The 23,574-nt window shown below is 41.0% G+C and overlaps 2 protein-coding genes across 2 annotated transcripts in view; both read left to right on the top strand.

Moving 5' to 3' along the window:
- grk5l (G protein-coupled receptor kinase 5 like) overlaps positions 1 to 16,708 on the top strand; it is a 29,466-nt gene extending 12,758 nt beyond the window's left edge. The window contains exons 2-16 of the mRNA XM_053869551.1: positions 4,664 to 4,759; positions 4,832 to 4,944; positions 9,674 to 9,751; positions 9,999 to 10,096; positions 10,517 to 10,609; positions 10,925 to 10,988; positions 11,077 to 11,217; positions 11,289 to 11,479; positions 12,669 to 12,706; positions 12,776 to 12,865; positions 12,935 to 13,143; positions 13,205 to 13,342; positions 13,499 to 13,636; positions 14,608 to 14,739; positions 14,805 to 16,708. Of these exons, the coding sequence (XP_053725526.1) occupies positions 4,664 to 4,759; positions 4,832 to 4,944; positions 9,674 to 9,751; positions 9,999 to 10,096; positions 10,517 to 10,609; positions 10,925 to 10,988; positions 11,077 to 11,217; positions 11,289 to 11,479; positions 12,669 to 12,706; positions 12,776 to 12,865; positions 12,935 to 13,143; positions 13,205 to 13,342; positions 13,499 to 13,636; positions 14,608 to 14,739; positions 14,805 to 14,888 (1,703 nt within the window). The 3' untranslated portion in view covers positions 14,889 to 16,708. The remainder of the gene's footprint in view (positions 1 to 4,663; positions 4,760 to 4,831; positions 4,945 to 9,673; positions 9,752 to 9,998; positions 10,097 to 10,516; positions 10,610 to 10,924; positions 10,989 to 11,076; positions 11,218 to 11,288; positions 11,480 to 12,668; positions 12,707 to 12,775; positions 12,866 to 12,934; positions 13,144 to 13,204; positions 13,343 to 13,498; positions 13,637 to 14,607; positions 14,740 to 14,804) is intronic.
- Positions 16,709 to 18,642: 1,934 nt separating this feature from the next.
- star (steroidogenic acute regulatory protein) lies at positions 18,643 to 21,797 on the top strand. Its single transcript, XM_053870414.1, has 7 exons — positions 18,643 to 18,815; positions 19,528 to 19,635; positions 19,703 to 19,833; positions 19,897 to 20,055; positions 20,119 to 20,303; positions 21,036 to 21,129; positions 21,279 to 21,797. Exons 1-7 carry the CDS (start codon positions 18,752 to 18,754, stop codon positions 21,396 to 21,398), a joined length of 861 nt encoding a protein of 286 aa, XP_053726389.1. The 5' UTR covers positions 18,643 to 18,751; the 3' UTR covers positions 21,399 to 21,797.
- Positions 21,798 to 23,574: the final 1,777 nt, after the last annotated feature.

Genomic DNA, 23,574 nt, shown 5'->3' with positions numbered 1-23,574 from the left:
AGTGATTCCAAATTGAAGACATTTTCTTTCTTCGGATCAGTCCTCCTGGTCAACTTTGGATGGTGTTCCCTGCAGCATTATCTGCATCATAAAAAGGCAGTTTGTTTCTGTGAAGCGGGAGATGGATGGATGCTATCTGCCTCTCCGTCATCACTCAAGCGCTGGAAACAGACTGCTATTACGATGAAGAGAGAAATTACTCTCAGGAAGTGGAAGATGCCAGGGGAGCCGGCCTTCCAGGAACGAATAACCGGATTAGGTAAAGTAGCTTGTAATGAAAAGATGTCATGTAGGATGCAAGAGAGCAGTTATTGTAATTATTGTGTGAGAATAAGGATGATAATAATAGCAACAACATTATTGTATAAATAGATCTGTATTGCAGATTCATGTTGAACAAAGGAGATTCGAACTAGTGACCTCCTACGCCAAAGAAATAAATTTAAATACATATTTTCAGTCATTATTTAAACAGGAATTTGAATTTACATTGCATTGTGGTCCATATTTATTTCTGAAAATCCCTTTTTGTTTTTAGAAGCATTTGGGCAAGAGTCAATGCAACTCCTCATTTGTTTGATCACATGATTTACCTCACGGTTGTTCACAGCTTTGTTTATCGGCTGCAAGGATCCAAGTGTGTTTCAGCTTTCTAGCGTTTGGATTGCGTTGTGGGAGCCTTCAAGAAAACATTTGTGTGGTGGTTCTGATGCTGACCACAAGAGTGTGACTCAACCTTGTGGCCGGTATTTAATAGATCATACAAAGGAGGTGAGAACTGAATAATCAGTGAGAAATAACAAGCCAAACAGATAAAGATGAAGTTGGCTTCATATGGAAATAAATCATATCACTTCATGGAGATTGTGTGTTTGTTTTCACAGTAGCCATGATTCATGCCGCCTCTGTTCACTAACAACTCACCGCTGCAGATGTTGCTCAGTAGCTGCCAGATTTAGGTTTGACTGTCCTCGGCAACTCATGTTGGACTCTTGAACCCACGGAAAGGTGAGACTTTATGAGGTACACCTCATGTCATTTAGTACCGAAGATATGGTTAGCACGTTCTGCTGTGGTTGGAAAAGAAGTGCTACTGAAGATGCACCGTATCAACCTGTGGGGAAAGCAGTGTAGGCACCCTGGAAACATTGCTGGGTTAAATACTGATTCATTGTTTTCGATACGGCATCATATTGCATTGATATTCAGTTTCTGATTGTTGATGCACAAGCCCAGACTTTAATCAGAAATATTCACCTTAAATTCAATGTCAGTTTCCCAGTTTGCTAAAGCGCTTGAGGAAACCCTGCTCAATGTCATGGGTTTTGGCGTAGTGCGGCCCAGGGGCCACATGTGACCTGTAACTATGAGCTCCTCACGGTCTGAGCCAAAAACAAATTCAAATTAAATTAAAAAAACAAATTAAATGATAGATATTGAAAAAGTATCTTGTAATACAGTAACATTTATGTCTTATATATTGTACCCATAGTTATTCACCATTTAAAAATATCTGTCAATATTTGTTATTTTAACAATCTTTAAATAAAACGTATATAAAATTTCATTATATATAATGAAGTATTATATTTTACGCTTACGCTACTTCTGTCTATTGGCCCCTCACATTCTTCTTTGCTCGTCTTTGCTATCTAGTGAGTCCAGCTGACTTTGATGCCAATTCGTTGTCGTCAAAATGTGAATTTTTGACCTGACCTTTAACCTCCATACCGCACCCAAACAACCTATTTGTGTATTTGGTGTTTAAATGTGTAATGTGTGTTCAATGATAAGCGCTGAAGCAATAAAATGTTGAACCGTTACTCAAGGCTCTTGCAACGCAGGTAATCTGCTGGTATTATTTGAGGCAGATGTTGGTATGTTATTCCCCATTTTGACATCAGTGGCTCGCTCGTGATGATGTCAGGGCTGCTAAGCAGAAACATAAATAAAGGGCGGCGACCACACAACCCGCATGGAACAACTTAGTCTGTCAAGTTCCTTCGCTGCACATCTACAGGGCAGCACATATTTCTGTTCCTGTGTTGGTGCCAAAACTGAACCTTCATTCTGATACGCCGTAAGTGTAGTACGCAAAGGCTCTTTGTTGACTATCGCTATCCTCCTCCCGTCATCCCTGTGGACATTACTTTTGACATCCTGTCTTAATAAGTATCATCCAGGAAGCGGGAGTGATGCATCTGATGGGCACCAACCAGATGCAAAATTGATTAACAGTAACAGAGCGGTGGACCAAGACCCAGAGACTAGACAGGAAATGACTTATAATGGTAATATGTGCTGTGGCAGCTGCTGGGCGTTTCCTCCTGTGCATCTTTGAGGGAGTTTAAAAATGTTTCCTCCGATTAATCAAAGAATTGGCTGCGGTGTTCCATTGTTACCTAACTGCAGGACACTTGAGGTTAAAGTCAGAATGTGAATCTAAAGTTTTCTTGTGCATTGTTTATTTTCTGTTGATTATTCCCATCGTGGCTTGTGCTGGAGCCAGTGCCAGCGACAATGGGCGGCGCTGGACAGGTGGCCAGTCCATTGCTGACACCGCTCACACACTCTCATTTATCGCGCACAGGTCGAAAAGCAGCCTCGGTCCAAGCCATGATGTGATGCTGGGTTGAGCTGAAGACTCTAAGGGAGGAGGTGAAAACACAAAATACGTGTGTTTGATGAGCGCTGAGCGAAAACAGGATGCAGACTATAGAAGGAGGAACTCTGTTATTTGCAGTGGTGTCTGCATTGTGCAGAGTTTGAATAGTTGGGCGGGTGACTCACGTTCGGCACAATCATTTGACACGCCGCTGACCCTTCACAGGAAATCAATGCCATTCGTTTGACACTTTCATCCACAATTACTCCCCGGCAGCTTAATTTGGACGTCAGCGGAATGACCTCGTCTGCACCCGATGCAGTCGGGGGTTTTGGCGCGCGTCATGTTTTCATTTAAGATGAAAGTCTGGGCTGCACGCTGCAGCGCTGCAGAGCAAGACTTCATGTGTCTTGGCGAATGTTTCTCAGAGGTTAAATGAGGAAGTGCAACTGTTCAGAGTCGGTGGAGTTATGTTGAAGAGGAGCAGGTGCTCACGCTTAATGATTCTCTGGGGGGATATTTGGACTCTGGTTATTATTAATATGTCCGTGCTCCATGTTTGTGACAACATGACCACAGGTCTGGTGTCAGCTGGTTCATGCTTAAATACACTGAGTATTTTGACCGGTTTTTCAAGACTTTAAAGAGCAACGTTGTCTCTTCATCGTTCCTCTTTGGTAATACTTGGTGGTGTCTCCTGTAAATATGAGTGAGATGCCTTGGCTAGTTCGCTTTGACTTGCAAGTGTTGCCCATGGATAGTGCCGTTGTGTACTTTAGGTTTCATCTCAGAATGAGTGTCAAATGCAATCTTAAAATTTGCTTCCATCCGTGCCATAAACCTGTTTTTTTTATGCAACAGAATACAGTTTGAAAGAGAGCCCCAAATATTGACATATTTTCTGGAAAAGAAATGAACTACTTTCATTATGGTGTTATGTTTCAAGGAAACTTGTGTAACAGTTGCGACTCAGAAGTGCCTTTTCTGAAATTTTATTTTTACACTAAGACATCTGAATGAAGCAAACAGTGATGGAAGTGAAATAAGCCAACTCAGGTCTACTCTAGATTTAACTGCACATTTTTGCTTCTATTTATTGAGATTTGTAAGGTTTAGATTATGAGCTTTGTGTCTCCTCTTCAATAAATATGTGGTTTTATATATTTGAAATTCTGTGAGTAAAAACTAGCAGTCTCACAAACAAAAGAAACATGGCACTTGTTTGCATGGTGGTTGTGTGAGTATTTTAAATGGAGAATTTTGAGGTTTCCTTTTTGAATGCATACTTCCGTGACAGTGGTTGCTTGACTGGATGTATTTCAAAATACTTCACCCAAGGGGAAATGCTTTGTCTTACAGGCCCCAACTTGAAGGTGAACGAAAACAAAAAGTGGCAACAAGTTGTACAGTCTTGAAGGCAGGAATGAGTTACTGTGCTGCTGACTTGGGAAAATGTAGAAACCATAGAATGAAGACGTTAAAGATGCGTCTCTAACGTTCCTACACACTTAAAACTGACTGTAGTGTGTCTACTCTGGTTCTTTGCTGCGCCTCAAGTGTGCGCGCATGAACTACATGAGGCGAATGAGCTGTTGTGATGTTTAAAGGGTCCATTCATAAACTGCTGTGAATGGTCTTCATCTATCTTATCGTTGGTGGTGTGACACGGCTGCAAGAAAAGACAAGAGACATTTTATAACAATCACAGGATCTCACATGATCGCATCCGTTTAGTTATTGTGGCCTTAAACAAATAGCTTTTTTACCCCACCCTCACTGTCACTGTCAGGAGACTGACATCGTGCAGGAATTCCCCTCATTCCGTTCCCAATTTTTCCAGTATAAAGTGTTTACATAAAAATAGAGGAACAATCCTGTAAGCTGTGCTCATTCATTATGGGCGGGACCATCTTTATGGTTTGCTGAGAAGGGAGTTTAAACGTAAAAATAAAAAATAGAATTAATAAATGGAATGTTATTGACAGTAAATGAAAATGTGTTTCTTTTATCTACAATGTTCTGTCTGACCTTTCGTCTTCTGTTTTGTTGTGGATGCAGGTGGTGGTGGAAAGCGGAAAGGGAGGAGCAAGAAATGGAGGGAGATCCTTCGCTTCCCTCACATCAGCCAGTGTACTGAGCTGGGAAACATCATCGGTACAGTGTGCGTCTGTCAATGCAATAAAGTGCACAGTGCTGTTTTTAAAAATGTGTTTGTGTCTGTTGTAGAAAGGGATTATGTCAGCATATGCGAGAAACAGCCCATCGGACGACTCCTCTTCCGTCTTTACTGTGAGACCAGACCCAAGCTGCAACGCTGTATACAGCTGTTGGATGCTATGGTACGCACACACATACACACCAGTGAAATACGTGTACCAGCCAACTTGTCAGGGTTTATTTAAGTATGAAGAGTCTATATTATTATTTGGAATGAGTCCATCAAAAGTGTCTTAAAATGAGCGCACCAAAAAGCATCCAAAACTAAAACACGTATTTCTTCACGTGGCTCTCATCCTCGTTGTAAACAACACTTCTGGTGCTATGTCAGCAGTATTTATACTGACACATCATGACTCAGCCTTATATTTACATCAGCTGCGGCACTGAAAGCGAGCTTTAATTTCAGAGTTACTACTCCAATTCATCATCTAGTGAAAACTATTGCGCAATTATGAGTATATTTTATAGAAAGTGGTTGTTTCAATTCACAAAGTACAGGTCTAGTTAGATGCCTGCTACAAGGAAGGTGGTCACAGGAAGCTTCATGTTCTCAGTGAAGGTTGCATGTTGTTATGGGGTTTTATAGCTGTTGGGGAAACAATGGAGCCTCAAGTGATGGGGGGGGGCTCTCTGACAAACAGTGCTCAACAGGGTCCAAAGCGTTGGACTACAATATTTGCAACATTTTTTCGACTCTCACTGGTCCTTATGAAAGTCTTAAGTTATAAATCAGAGTAATTAAGCTTTTAAATTGCGGTAGATTCTCCATAAATTTGCCTCAGGTATCAAAAGATAAATGAGGCATTGTCCAACTTTAACCCAAAATGACTTTTGCTGGGGACCGTGGGGATCAAAGTCATCCAGTAGCACATAGACAGAGAACTTGTGTTTATGCAAAATTGTTCTTTCTTGGTCTTAAATTCTGTTAAATAATGTTAAATTTCACTTTTAGATCAGGGCAATAACTAGTTTAAAGTAAAGGCAGATGAAGACAGAATACAACATTCACAAACATTTCTGCATTCAAATTACTGATAGACTGAATGACAAATTTCATTGAGTCATTTGGGGCCTGGTTTTTTTCTTCTATTTTTGAATTCTAAAATGTAGCCCAGCTTCTTTTGAATAATACATCGACTTCCGTTTGATACAATATATGTAAAGTCCCGTGACACCTAGTGGTCAGTTGGTGTATTGCACTCTTGTCAAGCCTTCCTTATCGGTTTACTTGACGTCATCATGTGGCTATTGTTGACGCGTGCTGAAGGCTTCTAACTGACTCCTCTCCCTTACAGAATATCTGGTGTTTTAGGATTAGTTTATTAATCCAGTGTGCACTTTTAAATCAGTATTATTTCCTAATATCCACTGCAGGTCTGCCTTTCTTTGGAGTACTGTGCAAAAAAACTTTTTTCTTTATCGTATAAACAATGAAAAATTACTCTATGCCAAATGTGAAAAAATATGTTTGTTAGAATTCTTCAATAAAATATTGGACATAAAGTTCATAAAGCTACCTTTGCAGTCACTATTTTGTGCCACGGTCCGGAGCTCGGCTCAGAACGACACCCTGGAGGGTCTTTGTTTGGATCTGTGCGAGCGAACAAAACTGCCGTGATCAGGGGGGTCTCCTAAACCGCAGTCCTGTGGGATCTCTGTGGAAAGGCGGCTATTGTGGCTTTATTGGGTGTTAAGTGTCAGACTGTTTCTGGCCGATGTGCGGTGACTTCCTGGAGTCCTGTCGTCGCTCTGAGGTTGCCTGGGAAACTGCCGGCTGGATGTCATCGTTCAAGGGAGCCACATAATCCCGTGTGATCAGCCCAGAGCAGACTCTTCACCTGTAGCAGGAGCCGTCGCTGGAGGAGGTTTGCGAAAGTAGCTTATTGGAGCAGCTCTGTTTTGGACACATTCCTTTTGATTAGAGCGCAGCTCGTGCCAAGCCATGCATCACTGTGGGGGCAATTAAACTAAGTTGTGATTGTTCAACCGGCCAGATCCTCCACCCCAGTCCTGCACCCCGTCTAGACGGAATACCTCCCACATGACACATTTAAGTCTTTATCTATGCCCAGAATATCTTTGCGGGTATGTGACAACATAGAAAGGCCAGCATTGTTTCCCACAGCACGCCATCCAATCCCAACATCCCCTCCCTCCGCCGTTGTCAAGCTGCCCTAAAAGTGACCGCCACCCTTTGCAAGAGGGAAACCTCTTACAAGCTGGCACCTTCAACACATGTTGGAGCTAATTTTGGCCGACATGTGACCGACAGAGGGGCCATGATCTTTTTGGACCGCTGCTGTCACCTCTCAAGACAATAAACCTAGAGATCCTAGCTGTGTGTGTGTGTGTGTGTGTGTGTGTGTGTGTGTGTGTGTGTGTGTGTGTGTGTGTGTGTGTGTGTGTGTGTGTGTGTGTGTGTGTGTGTGTGTGTGTGTGTGTGTGTGTGTGTGTGTGTGTGTGTGTGTGTGTGTGTGTGTGTGTGTGTGTGTGTGTGTGTGTGTGTGTGTGCAAAGAATAAAAAAAACTAGGGTGAGACGCGAGTAACAAAATAGTCTACCTTATTAGAGGTTAGTATTAGTTTTAATATTTGACGCCAGAATGACAAATTGCATCTGTGCACAATCTTCACATCTTCAACATCAGAGAGGAAGTGCTTTTTAACTTGAGGTTTTCTTCCATCAAAAAAAGAAAAAAACTTTTAATATAAGAGTTCAGTCACGTTTAATCTGTGTTCTTTTTGTCTGTAGTTAATTCATCCAAATTAATCTGTCAAAGCCCCTCCCCTAACTTATAATATGTTCCGATGTCATCACAATGAAAAAAATAAAATAATTCTAAGCAATATATTTTAAAGAAAATAAGTAAAGCAGCTAGATTAAGTGTTGGATATGTTTATCTTCTACCTATTTATATATTTATTTATTAATAAATCTATTATTATTTTCGATTAGTAAAATATATCAACATGTAGTTTGCAACAAAAAGGACTGTGGTTTTATTTTTACCAGTTGATGCCTAAAAAATAAGGTTTACACGTGCATCTGTTGGGTTAAATAAAATGGACACCAAATGTTTCAAAGCTTATTTGATCTCCCAACAGGAATGTAATCCAACAATCTTTATGAGTAAAAAAAAATCAGAGGACCTCACTGTCCTCCGCAATTGTAACATCTTCATGTCTTATTTTTCCGTCCTGTAACATATATTATTACAATTTCCGCACAACAGCGGCCACTAGCGTTAGCATTAGTGATGTACTACTGTGTAGAAGTGAACAGGTGTAGTCCACCTTCTTGTGAATGTATTGTGCTTTCCAGCTGAAAAATTCCAGTTGACTCTTAAGTAAATAAATTCATTTATTTGACATGAATGAGGCATACCTGGTTGGCTTTGAAATATCTACTGTCCAATATGAAGATAGGATAAACCTATTTTGTCGCCCAGATTCTGCTGCAAGTGGACAGAATATAATAAAGGGAAACAAACAAATTTGTCATTTGCAAATTGATGCAATGTATTTATTCAATATTATCATCTCATTTACCCTCATATATAGTTTATGTATTTACCGGCAGCTTTGTCCGGAGGTGTCAGTGACGCCAAGGCTTTTTAAAGCCAGAGTTTCCTAAAGCTCCCGGCTTATGTGTGTATGTACTGTTTACGTGTGTGAGTGTGGGTGTGTGTGTGTTTTGTAGTGGAAAGCTTCTGAGGCTGGTGTGACACACTGTGACACCCCAGGACCTCGAGGAATCCTGCCGTGTTTTCTGTATGGTTGCCAGGCAACAGAGGTCACTGATGAGCGACTAAAAAGTGCTGAGAAATAAAGATAAAGAGGAACAAGGATTAACCAGCCTCACGTGTCTCGCATACGTACTATACATTGCTCTCTTTTAGAGTTTGAAAGAGAACAGGACTCTTTTTAGGGGGTGAGTTATGTGAAGCGTCCTGTGTGGGGCAGTCAGTCCTGCGGTGGTGGGTTCATACACGGTGCCGGCGGGATCATGTGTTTCTCCTGAGTGTGACGGCAGCACGGTGACTTACGGCCTGAGAGAGGCGTTTGTTTCTGTCTAATGGGCTTTTAACTGTAAAGCAGGAAGTGAGTAATTGTCTGAAACCACGTATAGCGGACATCAATGTTGCTTTAGAGGACGCAACATTGTAACAGTTTCACTTTCCTTTATTGTCCATTTGGACTGTGCAGGCAAGGATTCATGTGTTTTCCTTTTAACGTGTTGTGAGTATATGTAAATGAACTTTAGATGGTTGAATAGGACTGGGACATAAAGAAAGTACTTTTGCATTCATTCATCATAGACAAATATTAGTCATATCAAGTCAATTGTTTTGTTTTTATAATAATTCCAAATAAATAAATTCAGGATTCATTACTAAAGATGAATGTTTGTATAAACTATAAATGGAATTATTTTCTTCTCCCTCATCTCTACGAGGTTATCAACATATATTGCAATACATCAATTATTACTACTATTATTATTATTATTATTCTTTTATTATTATTATTATTTTTAATTTCATGACGGGCACAAATTAATTAATTCCTTGTGCTCCACATTATACAATATGATGTCATAACAAAAACATCCTGAAGAACATAAAGGAGATGAGTTGAGCTGCAATGATGGACAGAAAATTAAACTTTCAAGAACATCAGGATAGAAGCATGAAACTACAGCGAAGAGTTGGCTCTGCACTGGAACACTTCCACCCTGATGTGAAAGCTTATGCATACAGATTCAGCATCAATTAAATTGCCGCGGTATCAGAGAATATGTTTGTTTGTTTTTTTAATAAATATATAAATACGTTGTTCTTGGTATTCAGGAAGACTATGAGGTAACACCCGATGAGAAGAGAAAAAGTCGGGGGGACCAGATCATCAAGACTTTTCTCTCAAAACAGGTACGTTGCCTATACTGACCCTTTTCTTTCATCTGTTTCCATGTTAAATACATAAACTATTAAACATATGAAACACAGTTTGAGAACATCAACTGCCGAACAATAACAAGTGTCAGCGCTGCACCAAGATGGTTTTACCACTGCACCGTTTACAGCTGAAGAAAGTTATGTGTGCTGCGTGGCACGAGTAATAAAAAGTAGTGTATTTGTGTATGTCTGTGTCTCATACTTCACTATGTGTTTGTAGTCGCCTCAGCATGTGGACATTGCCGAGGTCTTTGCGGACCAGTGCCGGGAGAACCTGGAACTCAGTCCATGTAAGGAGATCTTCAGCAACTGTCGCAAGTGAGTTCCAGTCTGAATCCCTCTTCACCTGTGTGGGCATGGGGCTCACCTGTAGAGGCCTCCACCGCTCAGTTGTTAAACGTTCTTATACTCCTTCATAGATGCCGTTTATACATTTCCATCTACACACAATGAAGGTTGCAGTAAAACTGTCTTTTTCACTTTATATACTTCTTTACGGATCATTCCGTAAAGGTGAAAACTGCGTTCGTTGATGCACATTTTTTTGCCATAAATGAAAACATGTATTACTGTATTTTATACTTGATAAAGAAGTCAATAAGGCATTTGACATCTGACCATTCAGCTACTGTACCTCAGAAGTTGAACTCTCACTTTCTCCAGTCAGAATTGCACAGTAAATATAGTATACTGTGCAGTATACTTGATTCTATAACCCTTTTTTGTGTGTTTGAGCAGGGCGGTACACGACTACCTGAGCGCGGTGCCGTTCAGCGACTATGAGAACAGCATGTACTTCGATCGCTTCCTGCAGTGGAAGATGCTGGAGAGGTCAGTGACAACTCATGTTTGGAAGTTTATCACACTTTGTTGACTTCAATGACATCCTAGTTCTCACGTCATTCATATGAAAAGAATGTAAGAAGTGAATGTGTGTATACCCATATAGCAGCTCTCTATGGCAGTAGAAATGCTCTCAGAGGTTCTTAAATGAATTTGAGTCTGGAAAGTGAAACTGTACACGTCCCTCCCTCTGTGCAGGAAACAGAGTCGGGATGGTATTGAGTTCAGCAGATAACATCTCTACTTTGATCAATATTATCTGAGACTTTTATTAATGGGTTGTCTCTGTCTGCCTTCTGTCAGGCAACCCATCACTAAGGACACTTTCAGACAGTACAGGGTGCTGGGGAAGGGAGGATTTGGGGAGGTAAGTCATTCCCTGTCTGACTGTACTGTGAAGAGGTCTGGTTCATGATGATGATGATGATGAGGGTGATCGATGGTGTTATTTCCAGGTCTGTGCCTGTCAGGTCCGAGCCACAGGAAAGATGTACGCATGTAAGAAGTTAGAGAAGAAGAGGATCAAGAAGAGGAAAGGAGAGTCCATGGCTCTGAATGAGAAGCAGATCTTAGAGAAAGTCAACAGCAGATTTGTCGTAAGCTAACGTTTCTAATAGTGACATTTTTTCAGCGAAATGTTTCATGACAGTGATGGTTTTCTTTCCAGGTGAGCTTAGCGTACGCGTACGAGACCAAAGACGCCCTCTGTCTGGTGTTGACCATCATGAACGGTGGAGATCTGAAGTTCCATATTTACAACATGGGCACCCCAGGTTTCGAGAAGGGCAGGGTCCAGTTCTACGCTGCTCAGATCTCCTGTGGCCTCGAGCACCTGCACAGAGAATCCATCGTCTACAGGTAGTGATGTCAGGCATTGCACCATGGAAGGACTTGGGCTGTGTCCCATTTCTCAATACTCCTAAGAGTGAGGGCACTCGCCGTGCACCACTTGAAATGATCCCTTCAAACCGAGGGGGCTCCGGAGCTGACGTGAAACCAAGTGGGAATATGAAATATGGATAGATTTCCAGGACACTTTATTAAAAAACAATGTTGTCCAGGACAACAGGGATGTTTTAGTTACAAGGACGACTCTTCTGTTTGTTTGCTTTCTCTGGTATCGCACATCAGTGACCCAAATGGTCTGCCGTGTCTGACAACTTGAACAATACAACATGTATGTATGGTTTTATTTCTTCTTAACAAACAACAGTGGGCTGGCATCCAGGCTAACGTTAACATCCTCATATCTCTAACAGATGTATAACTGCAACGTAGCGTCGAAGACGGATTTGGCTCCGCCCATTTCTTCTCCGTTGGTTCACCAAACCAAAACGTCTTCAACACTCTATATGCAGGAAACAAAACTCCAATGACACCCTGTCTTTACACGTGACATCATGAAGTTTCCCAATTCTTAGGGACATCAATCACTTCACTTCATAGTGGAGGGCACTCAAAACCAAGTGTTAGTGTTAGGGAGAGAAATGGGACACAGCCTTGTTCTGTCACGCCAACCTCAAAACATGGTGGCCACATTTGGGTCAAAAAGAAAAATGAAATAAAGAGCAACCTCCTATAATTCAAACCCTGTAACGTACGGCAACAGTTGTGTCTTCTAATGCAGTTTAAGAATTACATACATTGAAATAGGACTCATATTATGTGTGGTGGGGATTTTGCTTTGGGGACATGAATAATATGGTGTTTATATATATATGGTGGTTGCCCGTGAGCCTTGCGTTTGACATGTCTGATTTTCTGATCTTGATGTAGGTAGTAGTTGTTCTTCATAGGAGAAGAGATGGATGGAAGAGGAGCATGCAATTCTTGGTGGGAGTAACCTGAGAAGGATGTCTGTAATGTAGGCGGCTTACATATAAAAGAGTGACACTGGATCCTTGTCGTCTCTGTGTATCACTTTGCAAGTGACAAATATCACTGTTTTATGCTTTAATGAGTTGAACTACCTAATTCTCAGATTTTGTTTTTTACCTTATTTACCTTTTATAATATTAAACGTTGGACCTTTTTGCTGTGTTTTCAGGGATTTGAAGCCAGAGAATATTCTGCTGGACGATAACGGTGAGTTGGACTGCAGCTTTTCCTTAGTGCACATGTGACACTGACTGATGTCCTCCTCCTCTTCTGCAGGTCACATTCGCATTAGTGATCTGGGCCTTGCCATCAAAGTTCCAGATGGAGAGCTGATCAGAGGTCGAGTGGGAACAGTGGGCTACATGGGTAAGAGCGCTAGCTCCTTCACGTTCGTGTGTGTGAGTCTCCGCTGGCTAACAATTGGCTTTTCTTTAGCTCCTGAAGTGATAAACAACGAGAAGTACGGGATGAGCCCCGACTGGTGGGGGCTGGGTTGCCTCATTTACGAGATGACCGCTGGTCGATCACCCTTCCGCGCCCGGAAAGAACGTGTCAAACGTGAGGAGGTGGAGAGGAGGGTGCAGGAGGAAGAGGAAGAGTACAACGACAAGTTTACAGAGGACACCAAGGCCATCTGTCGAATGGTGAGGCGCTCGATGAGACGGGATGAAAAGCCGTGACTCATTTGGACCGCTTCTCCTCCAGCTGCTGACCAAAGACCCCAAGCAGAGGCTGGGGTGTCAGGCGGACAGAGCAGCTGGCGTCAAAGCCCACTCCTTCTTCAAAAACATCAACTTCAAGAGGCTAGAGGCGGGAATAGTGGAGCCGCCCTTTGTGCCTGATGTAAGTCTCTTAAGAGGTTTTCGTCAAGAAAAAAGATTTCTGTTACCCCTGTTACCCGAGCTCTTCTGTCTTTGGTCTAAAATAACTTTAGATAAACTTGTCTCCTGTTTTCCCTCTCAACCTTTTTTCTCATGGCCGTTGCCCCCCCCCCTCCAGCCTCGGGCCGTGTACTGTAAGGATGTGTTGGATATAGAGCAGTTCTCCACAGTCAAAGGAGTCAATTTGGACCAAACTGACAACGACTTCTACTCCAAATTTGCTACCGGCAGCGTTTCCATCCCATGGCAGAATGAAGTAGGTGCATTTCTGTTCTCTTATGGACACAAAAGCTCAGAAAGTGACAAATGTATTTCAATAGAATTTTCAGGGTTGGAAAGAAATGGGCTCACCTGGAACAGATTTGTTTGTAGTGGGATTGTTTTTCCTCATTTAGATTCACTGCTGTTCTAAAAATTCCTTTGTTGTCTCTCATCGTGCTGACTGGACCAGTCCATCCAGTCTGGCTAAAAACTGGACTTAAAACACAGATTATGGTGACAAATTTGAATTTTTTTTCATTCATTCCTTGCTGCAAGCCTCTTCTTTGTCTCTTGTGTTTCTGCAACACTGCTGCCACCTGCTGTCCCATTGCACTCTTAGCAGTTGGGATTTTCTAAAATGTGTTTTTTTTTCCCACAAATCCATTTGCTCACAGAGGATTATTTTTATGTTTCTATATTCAAAGATAGTTAACCGAAAATGTTTTACATTGAAAGACTGACAAGGACTACAAAAATGGCTGATGCACCGTGCATGCTGGTTTCTTCCGGTTAAAATAGAACTCACTGTTGAATTTAAGGCTGCATTAACTAACCCATTTTGTTTATGAATGCAAAGGTGACTCGTCTTGCTGCGTTTTAACCTCTGACCTTGGCACCAAGTGACCTCTTGCTAACAAGACCATAGCAGGGCCCCTTTAAAACAGATTATGTAGATGCGGCACATGTTAAAAATGGAGAAAATGTGCCTTTTAGTTCGTGAGTTTCGTGAGAACACCAAGCATCAAAACTGAGAAACAGAAATCCAGTCTTTTAAGGTGGTTCTTGAATGTCAATCGAATATCTCTGAGGTAGTTAGTGATTGTTGTATTTCATGAAGTAGAAATCACTGAATAGATGTACTCACTCAAATATGTCATGTGGTCACCAGGGTTTTTTTTTCTTGAATGAAAAGAGTGGACGTTGAAGATGGACCACACTAAAGTAACCCCTCCCTCTCTCCTGCAGATGATAGAGACGGAGTGTTTCAAAGATCTGAATGTTTTTGGACCCGTAGGGACGAGACCTCCAGATCTAGATTGGAACCAGCCACCCGAGCCGCCCAGACGCAGCTTGCTGGACCGGATCTTCCGTAGACATGTGCGCACAGACCGAGGCATGCAGTGATGTTGGCTGAGGAAACTTACATCTGCTTTCCCTTCCAGCACCCAGAGGTGTCCATTTCCCACACTCGCGTCCAGTCTTCCAGCGTCAACTCTGTGGACTCCATGTCCAACTCCGCCCCCTAGTGGCACCGTATGTGAGTGGGAGCCTCACACTAAGGGAAGGAGCTCTGAGGTCTTCCCCGCTGCTGACTGGTCCACTGGAGCCGGAGCAGCAGCAGGAGAGGAGTCTATAAAGCCTACCTGGTCAGCCCACTGGGGGGGAGGGTGCAACAAGACCCTGAGACCATGGGCTTTTTTTTTTTTTTTTTTTGGATGGTTGCCGAGGCATTTGGAACTATGACTTCTCCTCAGGATTGTTGGACGATTGAACAGAGAGCCACTGATATTAATGAACACATGGATAGAACGCACGCTGGGATTCAGGGGATCCACCACAGGGATTGGAATATGGTGAATTTGGTGAAGTTTCTTTGACCCAATAAGGAATTTCTAACACCCTTTCTGGCCTGTATCTCTCTCTCTCTCCTTTTCTCTCTTATCCATCTATAATCTATCTGTTGTGTCTACCTGTACAACACTGACTGTCACTCTCCTTCTCTGCGTCCCCGCCACTCGTACCTCAAGATCAATCCGAAACATTCAGAACACGTCGCCTCAACAACCTCATGATGTACATCGCCTTGCATACTCTCAGGCCAAAGATTCTGATTTGTGATACTGTTGTCATTTATTGATTTTTGAAGGTTTTTAGCTGTCAAGTGGAACCACAGCGGATCAGAGTGTGGGTCGCCTGATTCCGTTTTTTTTAACGCATTTCTAAATGTGAGGCATATCTTACAGCTTGAAGCACACATAAACAGGCATAGACAGATAGACACAATTGTGAGACTTGTGTTGTGTTTTCATTGCATGGACAAGTGTAAGTGTGGACAGCATTGCTTCTGCATACCTCATTCCACTTGTGTTACCATTGTTCACCACACAACTGGGTTTACAATGTCACTTTATATTTAAGTGGAGTTTGAAAAATACAAATTAATATGCTGTATAGGATCCTCTGTTTGAGATTTTCTTCCCCTTTATTTCCACTCAAAGTTGCTTGGAGAGGAGCACGCCCCGATGACAAGTTGCACAACTCAAACATGAAAATGTTTTACCTCGGATCATTCAGGCACATTATGGTTTTGCTTTTGCCTCAAACAAACTTGCTCCTTTTTTATGCCTTTCTTCCATGTAAAACAATATTGCTGCATGAGCGTTGTTGTCACCAACACGATTCTCTTACATTCACATCCTTGTCAGAATGCCTTGCCAGTGTAAAAGGTCTTCCTCTTGTGTTAGTTCAGACTGTAAATCAAAGAGGTTTCTATAAGCTGTATTCGTATTTGACTTCCTGTCCAAAAGGGAGAGGAAGACACCGGAAAAAAAAACCCACAACATAGAAGTGGCCTTTTTTTGCAGCTGTGCCGCCAACTTAAAGTGAAGAGATGGTCCTCTTCCTCGTGTTTCAAGAATGTTCCTTTTGACAGAATAGCTGTTACATCAAGTAAATTAATTGTTTGTACCATTCTTAAAAAAAAAAAAAAAGTTTCCTCCCTCAGTCTCTGTGTACTTGAAATGGAGAAAATCAGACTGAAGTGCCTCCTTGTTGTTGTTGTTGTTGTAGTTGTTTAGCTTGATCTCCCAGACAGTGTCCACAGAGACATCAGCACTTTTATTCTCTGACCGTCATGCTCTGTTTATTTTATTGGGAAACGCGTCACCACAAAAACACATAACTCCCACGGTCATTTGGAACTGAATGGAAAGACCGGGAATAAAAGGAGGCGTTTGCTGAGGGAACGGCGTCAACTCCTTGTTAATGTGATGTACAGAAAAGTGCTGACTGCATGTGGACGCCAGACCCACCTTGTCCTTCAAGTCCCAATAAAATCTGTGCTCTAGTTTGAGTCTGGCTGGCTGTTTTGTCTCCGACCTTGTCGCTTCGGGGAGTGTTACATTTAACACACTTTTTGGTAAAATTCTTACATGAGGCAGATTGATAGTGTGAGTTGGAGAGGACGCGGAGATGAAGAGCCTCAAAGGGCCTTGAATAATCAAGTGATCTATAGATAATGCGCTGATCTGAACCAGGGGCATCACACTTATCTCAGAGAGCCAAAACAAACTGTTATTCACTGTCATAAGTAGATAATAAATTATTAATATATTAATAAAATAATATATGAATGATGTCAGGGGCCATATAGAATCCATCTTGGTTAAGACTGAAGCCAATCCCAGCTATGTGAGTCCTTTCTGTTGTATAAAATTTCATCCAGTAATAAAAAATATATATATTTTTGTGTTCTTTATGCTTATAGTTTATATATCACTGGAATTTTGAGATTAAAAAAGGTGAATATTTCAAGAAATAAACTAAATTATATATATATATATATATATAATTTTTCCCCCTCAAATTCCTCTTAAATCTTTTATTTCTATTCAACCATTTAATGCAAGAAATATTCAGAAACAGGACGCTGCACATTGAAGTATAACGCCTCATTGGTCTGATAACATGGACCAAGTATTTGACCCACATATTAGGCGCAGGACCGGCCAGTCTGCGTCAGAAAGTCTGAAGTCATTCGAGAGAATTCTGCCAGCTGAACGCCAGGGTCGCTTTTGATTAAATCTCACCATTTGCTCAGTGACACAAGGCCACAGGTGAAGGCGACTGCCATCGTTGCGTGAGATTTATGAACATGTTCCGGTTAAACGAAACCAACAGTCTGATATTTCATCCCTGAGCACCGTTGACTTCCCAAGCTTATCACTGAAACAATATTAGCGCCAGAGAAGTTCAATGAAGTGCAGGCCAGAGATGAAGGCTGTGGAAACATTGAAGGAAACATGACTCTGACTCACTGTGATGCTCTGTTTCGGATGACGCTATAATGTGCCGTGAGCAGTTACGCAACAATTATTCATCCAGCGAGCACGGCTTCAGCATGTTTACTTGTTGGGTTGATCCTAAACCTCACAACCTAAGAACTCACTTTTAGATGCACACAAACACCAAAACAAATGAAGCAAACCTTACTGGGAACAACACAAATATTTGTTTCAACAATAACCATAACACATTCGGCACATCAAGTAACATCAAATATATTATAAATACAATTTCCATTGCTGTCTCCTCTATTGTAGTTAGTGCTGAAGGAGGACTATCTCTGTATCTTTGTATCTCTGTCGAAGCTACTGTTGCTTAAATGCTATAATTAGCCTTCAAATACAAATTTTCTGACTTTCAAACTCATAGTAAGAAGATGCGAATTTTACATTTTTTTTTTCCTGCCCTGCATGACTGTTGTGTGTTGCATTAAATAAGAGAAAGAGAATATCTCTATCAAGATATAAGTTATTAACTGATTTAAACAAACAAACAAGTCATTGGAAATATCCAGTCTCCATGATTTATGGTGTTGTTTAAAGTTCGAATCACTTATTTTACGGTTTTCTGATATTTCGAAGAAAAGAAGAAGACAAAACTATATTAAAGAAAAGAATGAACTGCTCTTCCCTGGTCATTTGGTTGCACATGGATGATGTCGAAGATGAGATGACACTGCCAAGACAGGCACAGGAAGTTCCCTCCTGAGAGCTTGGATGAGTCACTGCAGGACCTCTCCTGTCTGCTGCACTGAGGGGCTGAGCACCGGACGTTATCTCACGCCGCGTGTTTGTGTGTTAAGCGCTCTCGCCGTGTCCGTCAGTCAGCCTTGGTGGAATGGCCCTTGGAACAGTTTGGGGATGCGTCTGTTTATCTGCGTGGCGATTGCTCGCTGGCCTTGTGGGGCCCCAGCTCCTATATAAGCTGGATCCGCTCTCACTCCTGCAGACAGAAACCGTCACCAGAGCAGCTCAAGACGACTGCAAAACAACAAGTACCTTTTTTGTTTCTACTCAGATTAAATAACTTTAAAACGTTTTTTAAAATGCTGCCTGCGACTTTCAAGCTGTGTGCAGGCATCTCCTACCGACACATGAGCAACATGACAGGTGGGTGGGCGAGATTTTCTTTTACAGGTGCTATGAAATAATATTTTCATACATGTTTTCAATCATAACCATGTCATAGAAATGTATTTATTTTAGGGGTGGGGCTCTATTAAAATGTGTAATTTATTAGGTTTTATTATGCAGTCAATTGCATTTTAATATTTAACACAAGAGTGGAAGTTTAATCTGAATTTATAATCTTAAATGTTCAGATGGAGAGAGAGCTTCAATTTTTACATTTTTAGGTTATGACTTCACATTGTATAATGTGGTGCACCTGGTGCTTTGGCAAAAATGTTTCTATTTATATGGCTAATTTAGACAAGTGAATTATTTTTCTCAATCAAAATCACTTACATACTATACTACTATAATCTGTTTAGGATTAATTTATTATTATGTTTTGTGTTATGAATTCCTTTCTAAAGAATCAACACTCATTTCTGTTGTGCCTTAAAAATGTCAAAAGCTGAAAGATTGTTGCTTAAGGTGACATTAAAAGAGTAATGTTAGCTGCCAACATTTTCCAGTAATGTCAATAGTTTATTTTATTATTTTAGTTTATTTATTTTCCTCTGACCACATGGTGCTGCCACAACAGTGTTGGTCAGAACCACCAGAGAGAGCACATGACTATGTGACTTTATATTTAACAATCTCTCGCTCACACTGGCAAGAAAATGAATGCAAAGTCCCACCTTTGGTCTTTCAGGGATTCGAAAGAACGCCATGGTTGCTATCAACCAGGAGCTGATTCGCCTGGCAAGGCCTGAACCTACCAACTGGACCGGCCAAGTCCGGAGAAGAAGCTCCCTCCTCAGTAAGTTATCTCAGGGATTGTCTTGAACAAAGGCAACGTCAACATTGACCATGCTCTTTGTGTGAAGGTTCTCGTATCCAGGAAAACGATGTGTACAGTGCGGAGGAGAAGCTGTACGTGAAGCAGGGAGACCAGGCGCTGCAGATGGGCATCAGCATCCTCAGTGACCAGGAGGGCTGGACCCTGGAAACCACTGCTGTGAGTCTTTAGATAGATAGATAGATAGATAGATAGATAGTTAAATTTGGTGTGTTTTTTCAGGCTAATGGTGATAAAGTCTTCAGCAAGATGCTACCAGACAACAGGAAAGTGTTCAAACTGGAAGGGATGATCGAGCAGCCTCCTGACAGTCTCTATGGAGAACTGGTGGTTAACATGGAGCAGATGGGCGACTGGAACCCAAATGTCAAACAGGTCAAGGTGAGAAGCACTGATTTATTTATTTATTTTTGCTTTGTTTTTCACGACCATGGTTTCCTCCAGGTACTTCAGAGGGTCGGTCAGCACACAATGGTGACCCATGAAGTGTCGGCAGAGACGCCGGGCAAAGTTGTGGGGCCGAGAGATTTCGTCAGCGTTCGCTGCACAAAACGACGGGGCTCTTCGTGTTTCCTGGCTGGAATGTCGACACAACATCCAAACATGCCTGAGCAGAAGGGGGTCATCAGGTGAGCAGTCACAAACAAGTCAATACACTGATTTATGACATTGCTGGCTTCTGAGATGAGACTTTGGTAGCAGTGATTTATGAGGACCACCTGACATCCTCCTTTGATAATTTTAAAAATATAATATGAAATAAATTGCCTTCCTTTGTGATTTATATTTAAGCAAAAGGCATAAAATGAAGTACTACGCACTTAAAAATATAAAAACAATAAGATGTTGCATTTTTTTATAATGCATGTAATAAATACTTACTATTATATTATATTACTATAAATAATACTATTACAATCCTTATATAAAACAATATATTTTTGTCTTTGCTTTATATATATATATATCCATGCATGTATGAATGAAGGGACGAAGTGTTCATATATATATATATATATATATATATATATATATATATATATATATATATATATATATATATATATATATATACACACACACATATATATATATATATACAGAATAATTTATTTAATTTTGTATATTTTTTTTATTTCCTATTTATTTGCATGACTGGGGTCATGATATAAAATGGTCCCTTAGGAATGTGTACCTAAATATGCTTGCAATAAAATGCCAAACCCCAAAGACACCAGGTTAATCTTAGACATTCAAGTTCTGGGATAAAATCCAAATCAGGACATGTAGGTATTGTTATGGATGTAATGAGATATGATGACAACCAAATTGTGAGAGCTGCTCTTGCGTCCTTATTTCAGGGCAGAGAACGGCGTTACCTGCATCGTTCTGAAGCCCTGTGCAGATGAGCCGAACAAGACCAAGTTAACCTGGTTACTAAATTTAGACCTGAAGGTAATTCACTCTCCGCTGTACATCTAGCACGGTGTGTGTGTGTGTGTGTGTGTGTGTGTGTGTGTGTGTGTGTGAGTGACTGCAGCATCATGAATCATGCCTCTATAATTGGATCTATCTGACATGGACTTCTCCTGTGGCGTCTGCAGGGCTGGATCCCGAAGACGGTCATAAACAGAGTGCTCTCTCAGACGCTGGTGGACTTTGCCAAGCACCTCCGGCTGAGGATGGCCGACACCGTTTCTATGGAGATGGCTCAACCATGCTGAGACCTGATGATTCTTCAGCCTTGGCACCGCAGCAAAAAAGCAACTCTTCCAAACGACACCGCATGAATCTGCTTTATCTGCTCGAAATAACCTGGAACCAAACTGAGGGTATTGAAGAGATGAGGCGAAGATGATTCCTGGTCTGAGTCTGAGCCCCCGTCTTATTCTACATTGCTTCTGTTGTAGCCTCTTAGCAGTGAGCTCCTGTGGTTTAGAGTCATTAACATCTGGTTTATTGTGTGTATCTTCTATGTTTATTTATTGATGGTCTATGTTGTATAGTGGTGAAGGCTGTCGGGAATGTTGATAGTTAAAATGAGCTTTCATTATGTACATAGAAGAGAATGAGCACTGTCCTTGTGTGACGCTTGAGTACTTGAATAAAGTCTCAAAAAAAGCTCCCATTTATGATGAAATGAATCATTATTCACCCAACACGTAGCAATAAAAACAATTAATGTTTAAAGGCATGACTTTAATTTACATTGCATTTAAATAAAATTGGATCTAATATGTATACACTTCTGCTTCAAAACCATTTTTCAACTCATTTAAATCACATATCCCCTCTGACAGTTCTATTCCTATTCTCAGTTGTATTCTATTTATTTATTTATTTTGAGATAATTTGTCTCCCTTTGACCATGCCCTCGGTTCCCTTCAGCTTTAACCCACAGCCACAGTATTTACTGACAGAAACACCTTTCATTACTTGCCTCTCTACAATACTCGATTGAGAAGTTTATGAAAACATTTGGTTGCAATGACTTTTTCATTCTCATTTTTTGTATATAGGTAGTTTTGCATTTATATTTGGTTTACATGCAAAATCTTTAAAATAGCTTTTTTATGTTGCTTTGCATCTGAGTTTAATATGTCAACAATTCAGCCAATATTATATATTAGCAAAGTAATGTATATTTTATATATATCTCTCCATCCTTTTAATATTGTACTTAAATATATACATATATTAGTGGTGAGACTTCAACGAGTTAATTATGCTAATTAATTAAACATTATTATAATAATTAATAACAACAAAACATATTTTAATCTAATGTTATAAAATTCTAATTCGTATAGAAATATTTTCAAGACATTGAAAGACACAAGACCTTTAGTTTAAAGGGTTATATAAAAACTTGAATATATATATATAACCCTAACCATAATCCTTTTTTTTTCTTACTAAATATAAAGATATTTCAATACCAGCAGTCACTTTTTTAAATGGTTAAAGTTAGCATATGAAAGTATTGTTTTGGACATGGTGGGTAGCAGTAATTCTGTGAGTGTGCTGCTCTCTCCAGTGTGAAATCACAGTCAGAATTCCGCTGTCTCATTAAGCCAAGAAAACAACGTCAGCAAAGTAGCAAACAAACTTTTTCCGTGCAAGAATGTTCCAGAGGGTAATAATTCACATCTGCTCAAAATCCTTCAGATCTGAGCACAAGCAGATGTGTGGAGAGCTGCGGCCGCTCTGAGGAGGGAGAGTCAAGGCTAGGGGTGCACGAGCGCTTTCAAGGTCGAGGCGGATCAGTATCAAAGTTAATAAACTCATATGTAATAAAAACAGGTTATGACATTACAGCGGCAGACTCTTATTTTAGATGTGTCTCTTCACAGACAGAACGAGGAGGTAGAAAGCTCACCATGGCAAGGGATTCACATCACTCTTGTGAAAAGGAGTGTCTCAACTATTTTGGCATGCCGTCTCTCCACGAGGTCTTTCACATGGTCGGTTCTCAACTGACAGAGAATGACATAGAGGTCCTCTGCTTCTTCCTGAATGAAACCTGCGCCGCCTCTCACCCATTAGACCCTACCGACTGGACAGTTGAGCCCGATGACAACAACCTCATCAGGGTCTCTCCAAGTCCTGAGCTCCTCAAAGCTTGGAGACGGACACAGCCCCAGAACCCCAAACATCAGGCAGTGCCCTCATTCAAGCCCAAAAGTGGTCTTGAGCTGCGGAGAGGAGAGGCAGCCTGACTGATGCTGATATGAAGCCACCACTTGAACTACTGAGAATCATCACATGGCTCCCTGAAAGTGATGACAGCTTTCATTTAGTCAGTTGTTTCTTTCTGTCATCCTCCATCAACCTTCTCAAACTTTAACTTATGTATCTGCGTTTACTGTGTCAGCAAGAATTGTGGACGAACTAAAGGTC

Source organism: Synchiropus splendidus, chromosome 7 (genome assembly GCF_027744825.2).
Source record: "Synchiropus splendidus isolate RoL2022-P1 chromosome 7, RoL_Sspl_1.0, whole genome shotgun sequence".
Classification (NCBI taxonomy): Eukaryota; Metazoa; Chordata; class Actinopteri; order Syngnathiformes; family Callionymidae; genus Synchiropus; species Synchiropus splendidus.
This window is presented reverse-complemented; position numbering and strand designations above follow the sequence as displayed.

Coding starts and splice junctions, on each gene's coding strand:
- star (XM_053870414.1), top strand. CDS start 18,752: ATGCTGCCTGCGACTTTCAAGCTGTGTGCAGGCATCTCCTACCGACAC. Junction 19,834..19,896: donor GGACCCTGGAAACCACTGCT/GTGAGTCTTTAG, acceptor GTGTTTTTTCAG/GCTAATGGTGATAAAGTCTT. Junction 20,304..21,035: donor GAGCAGAAGGGGGTCATCAG/GTGAGCAGTCAC, acceptor TCCTTATTTCAG/GGCAGAGAACGGCGTTACCT.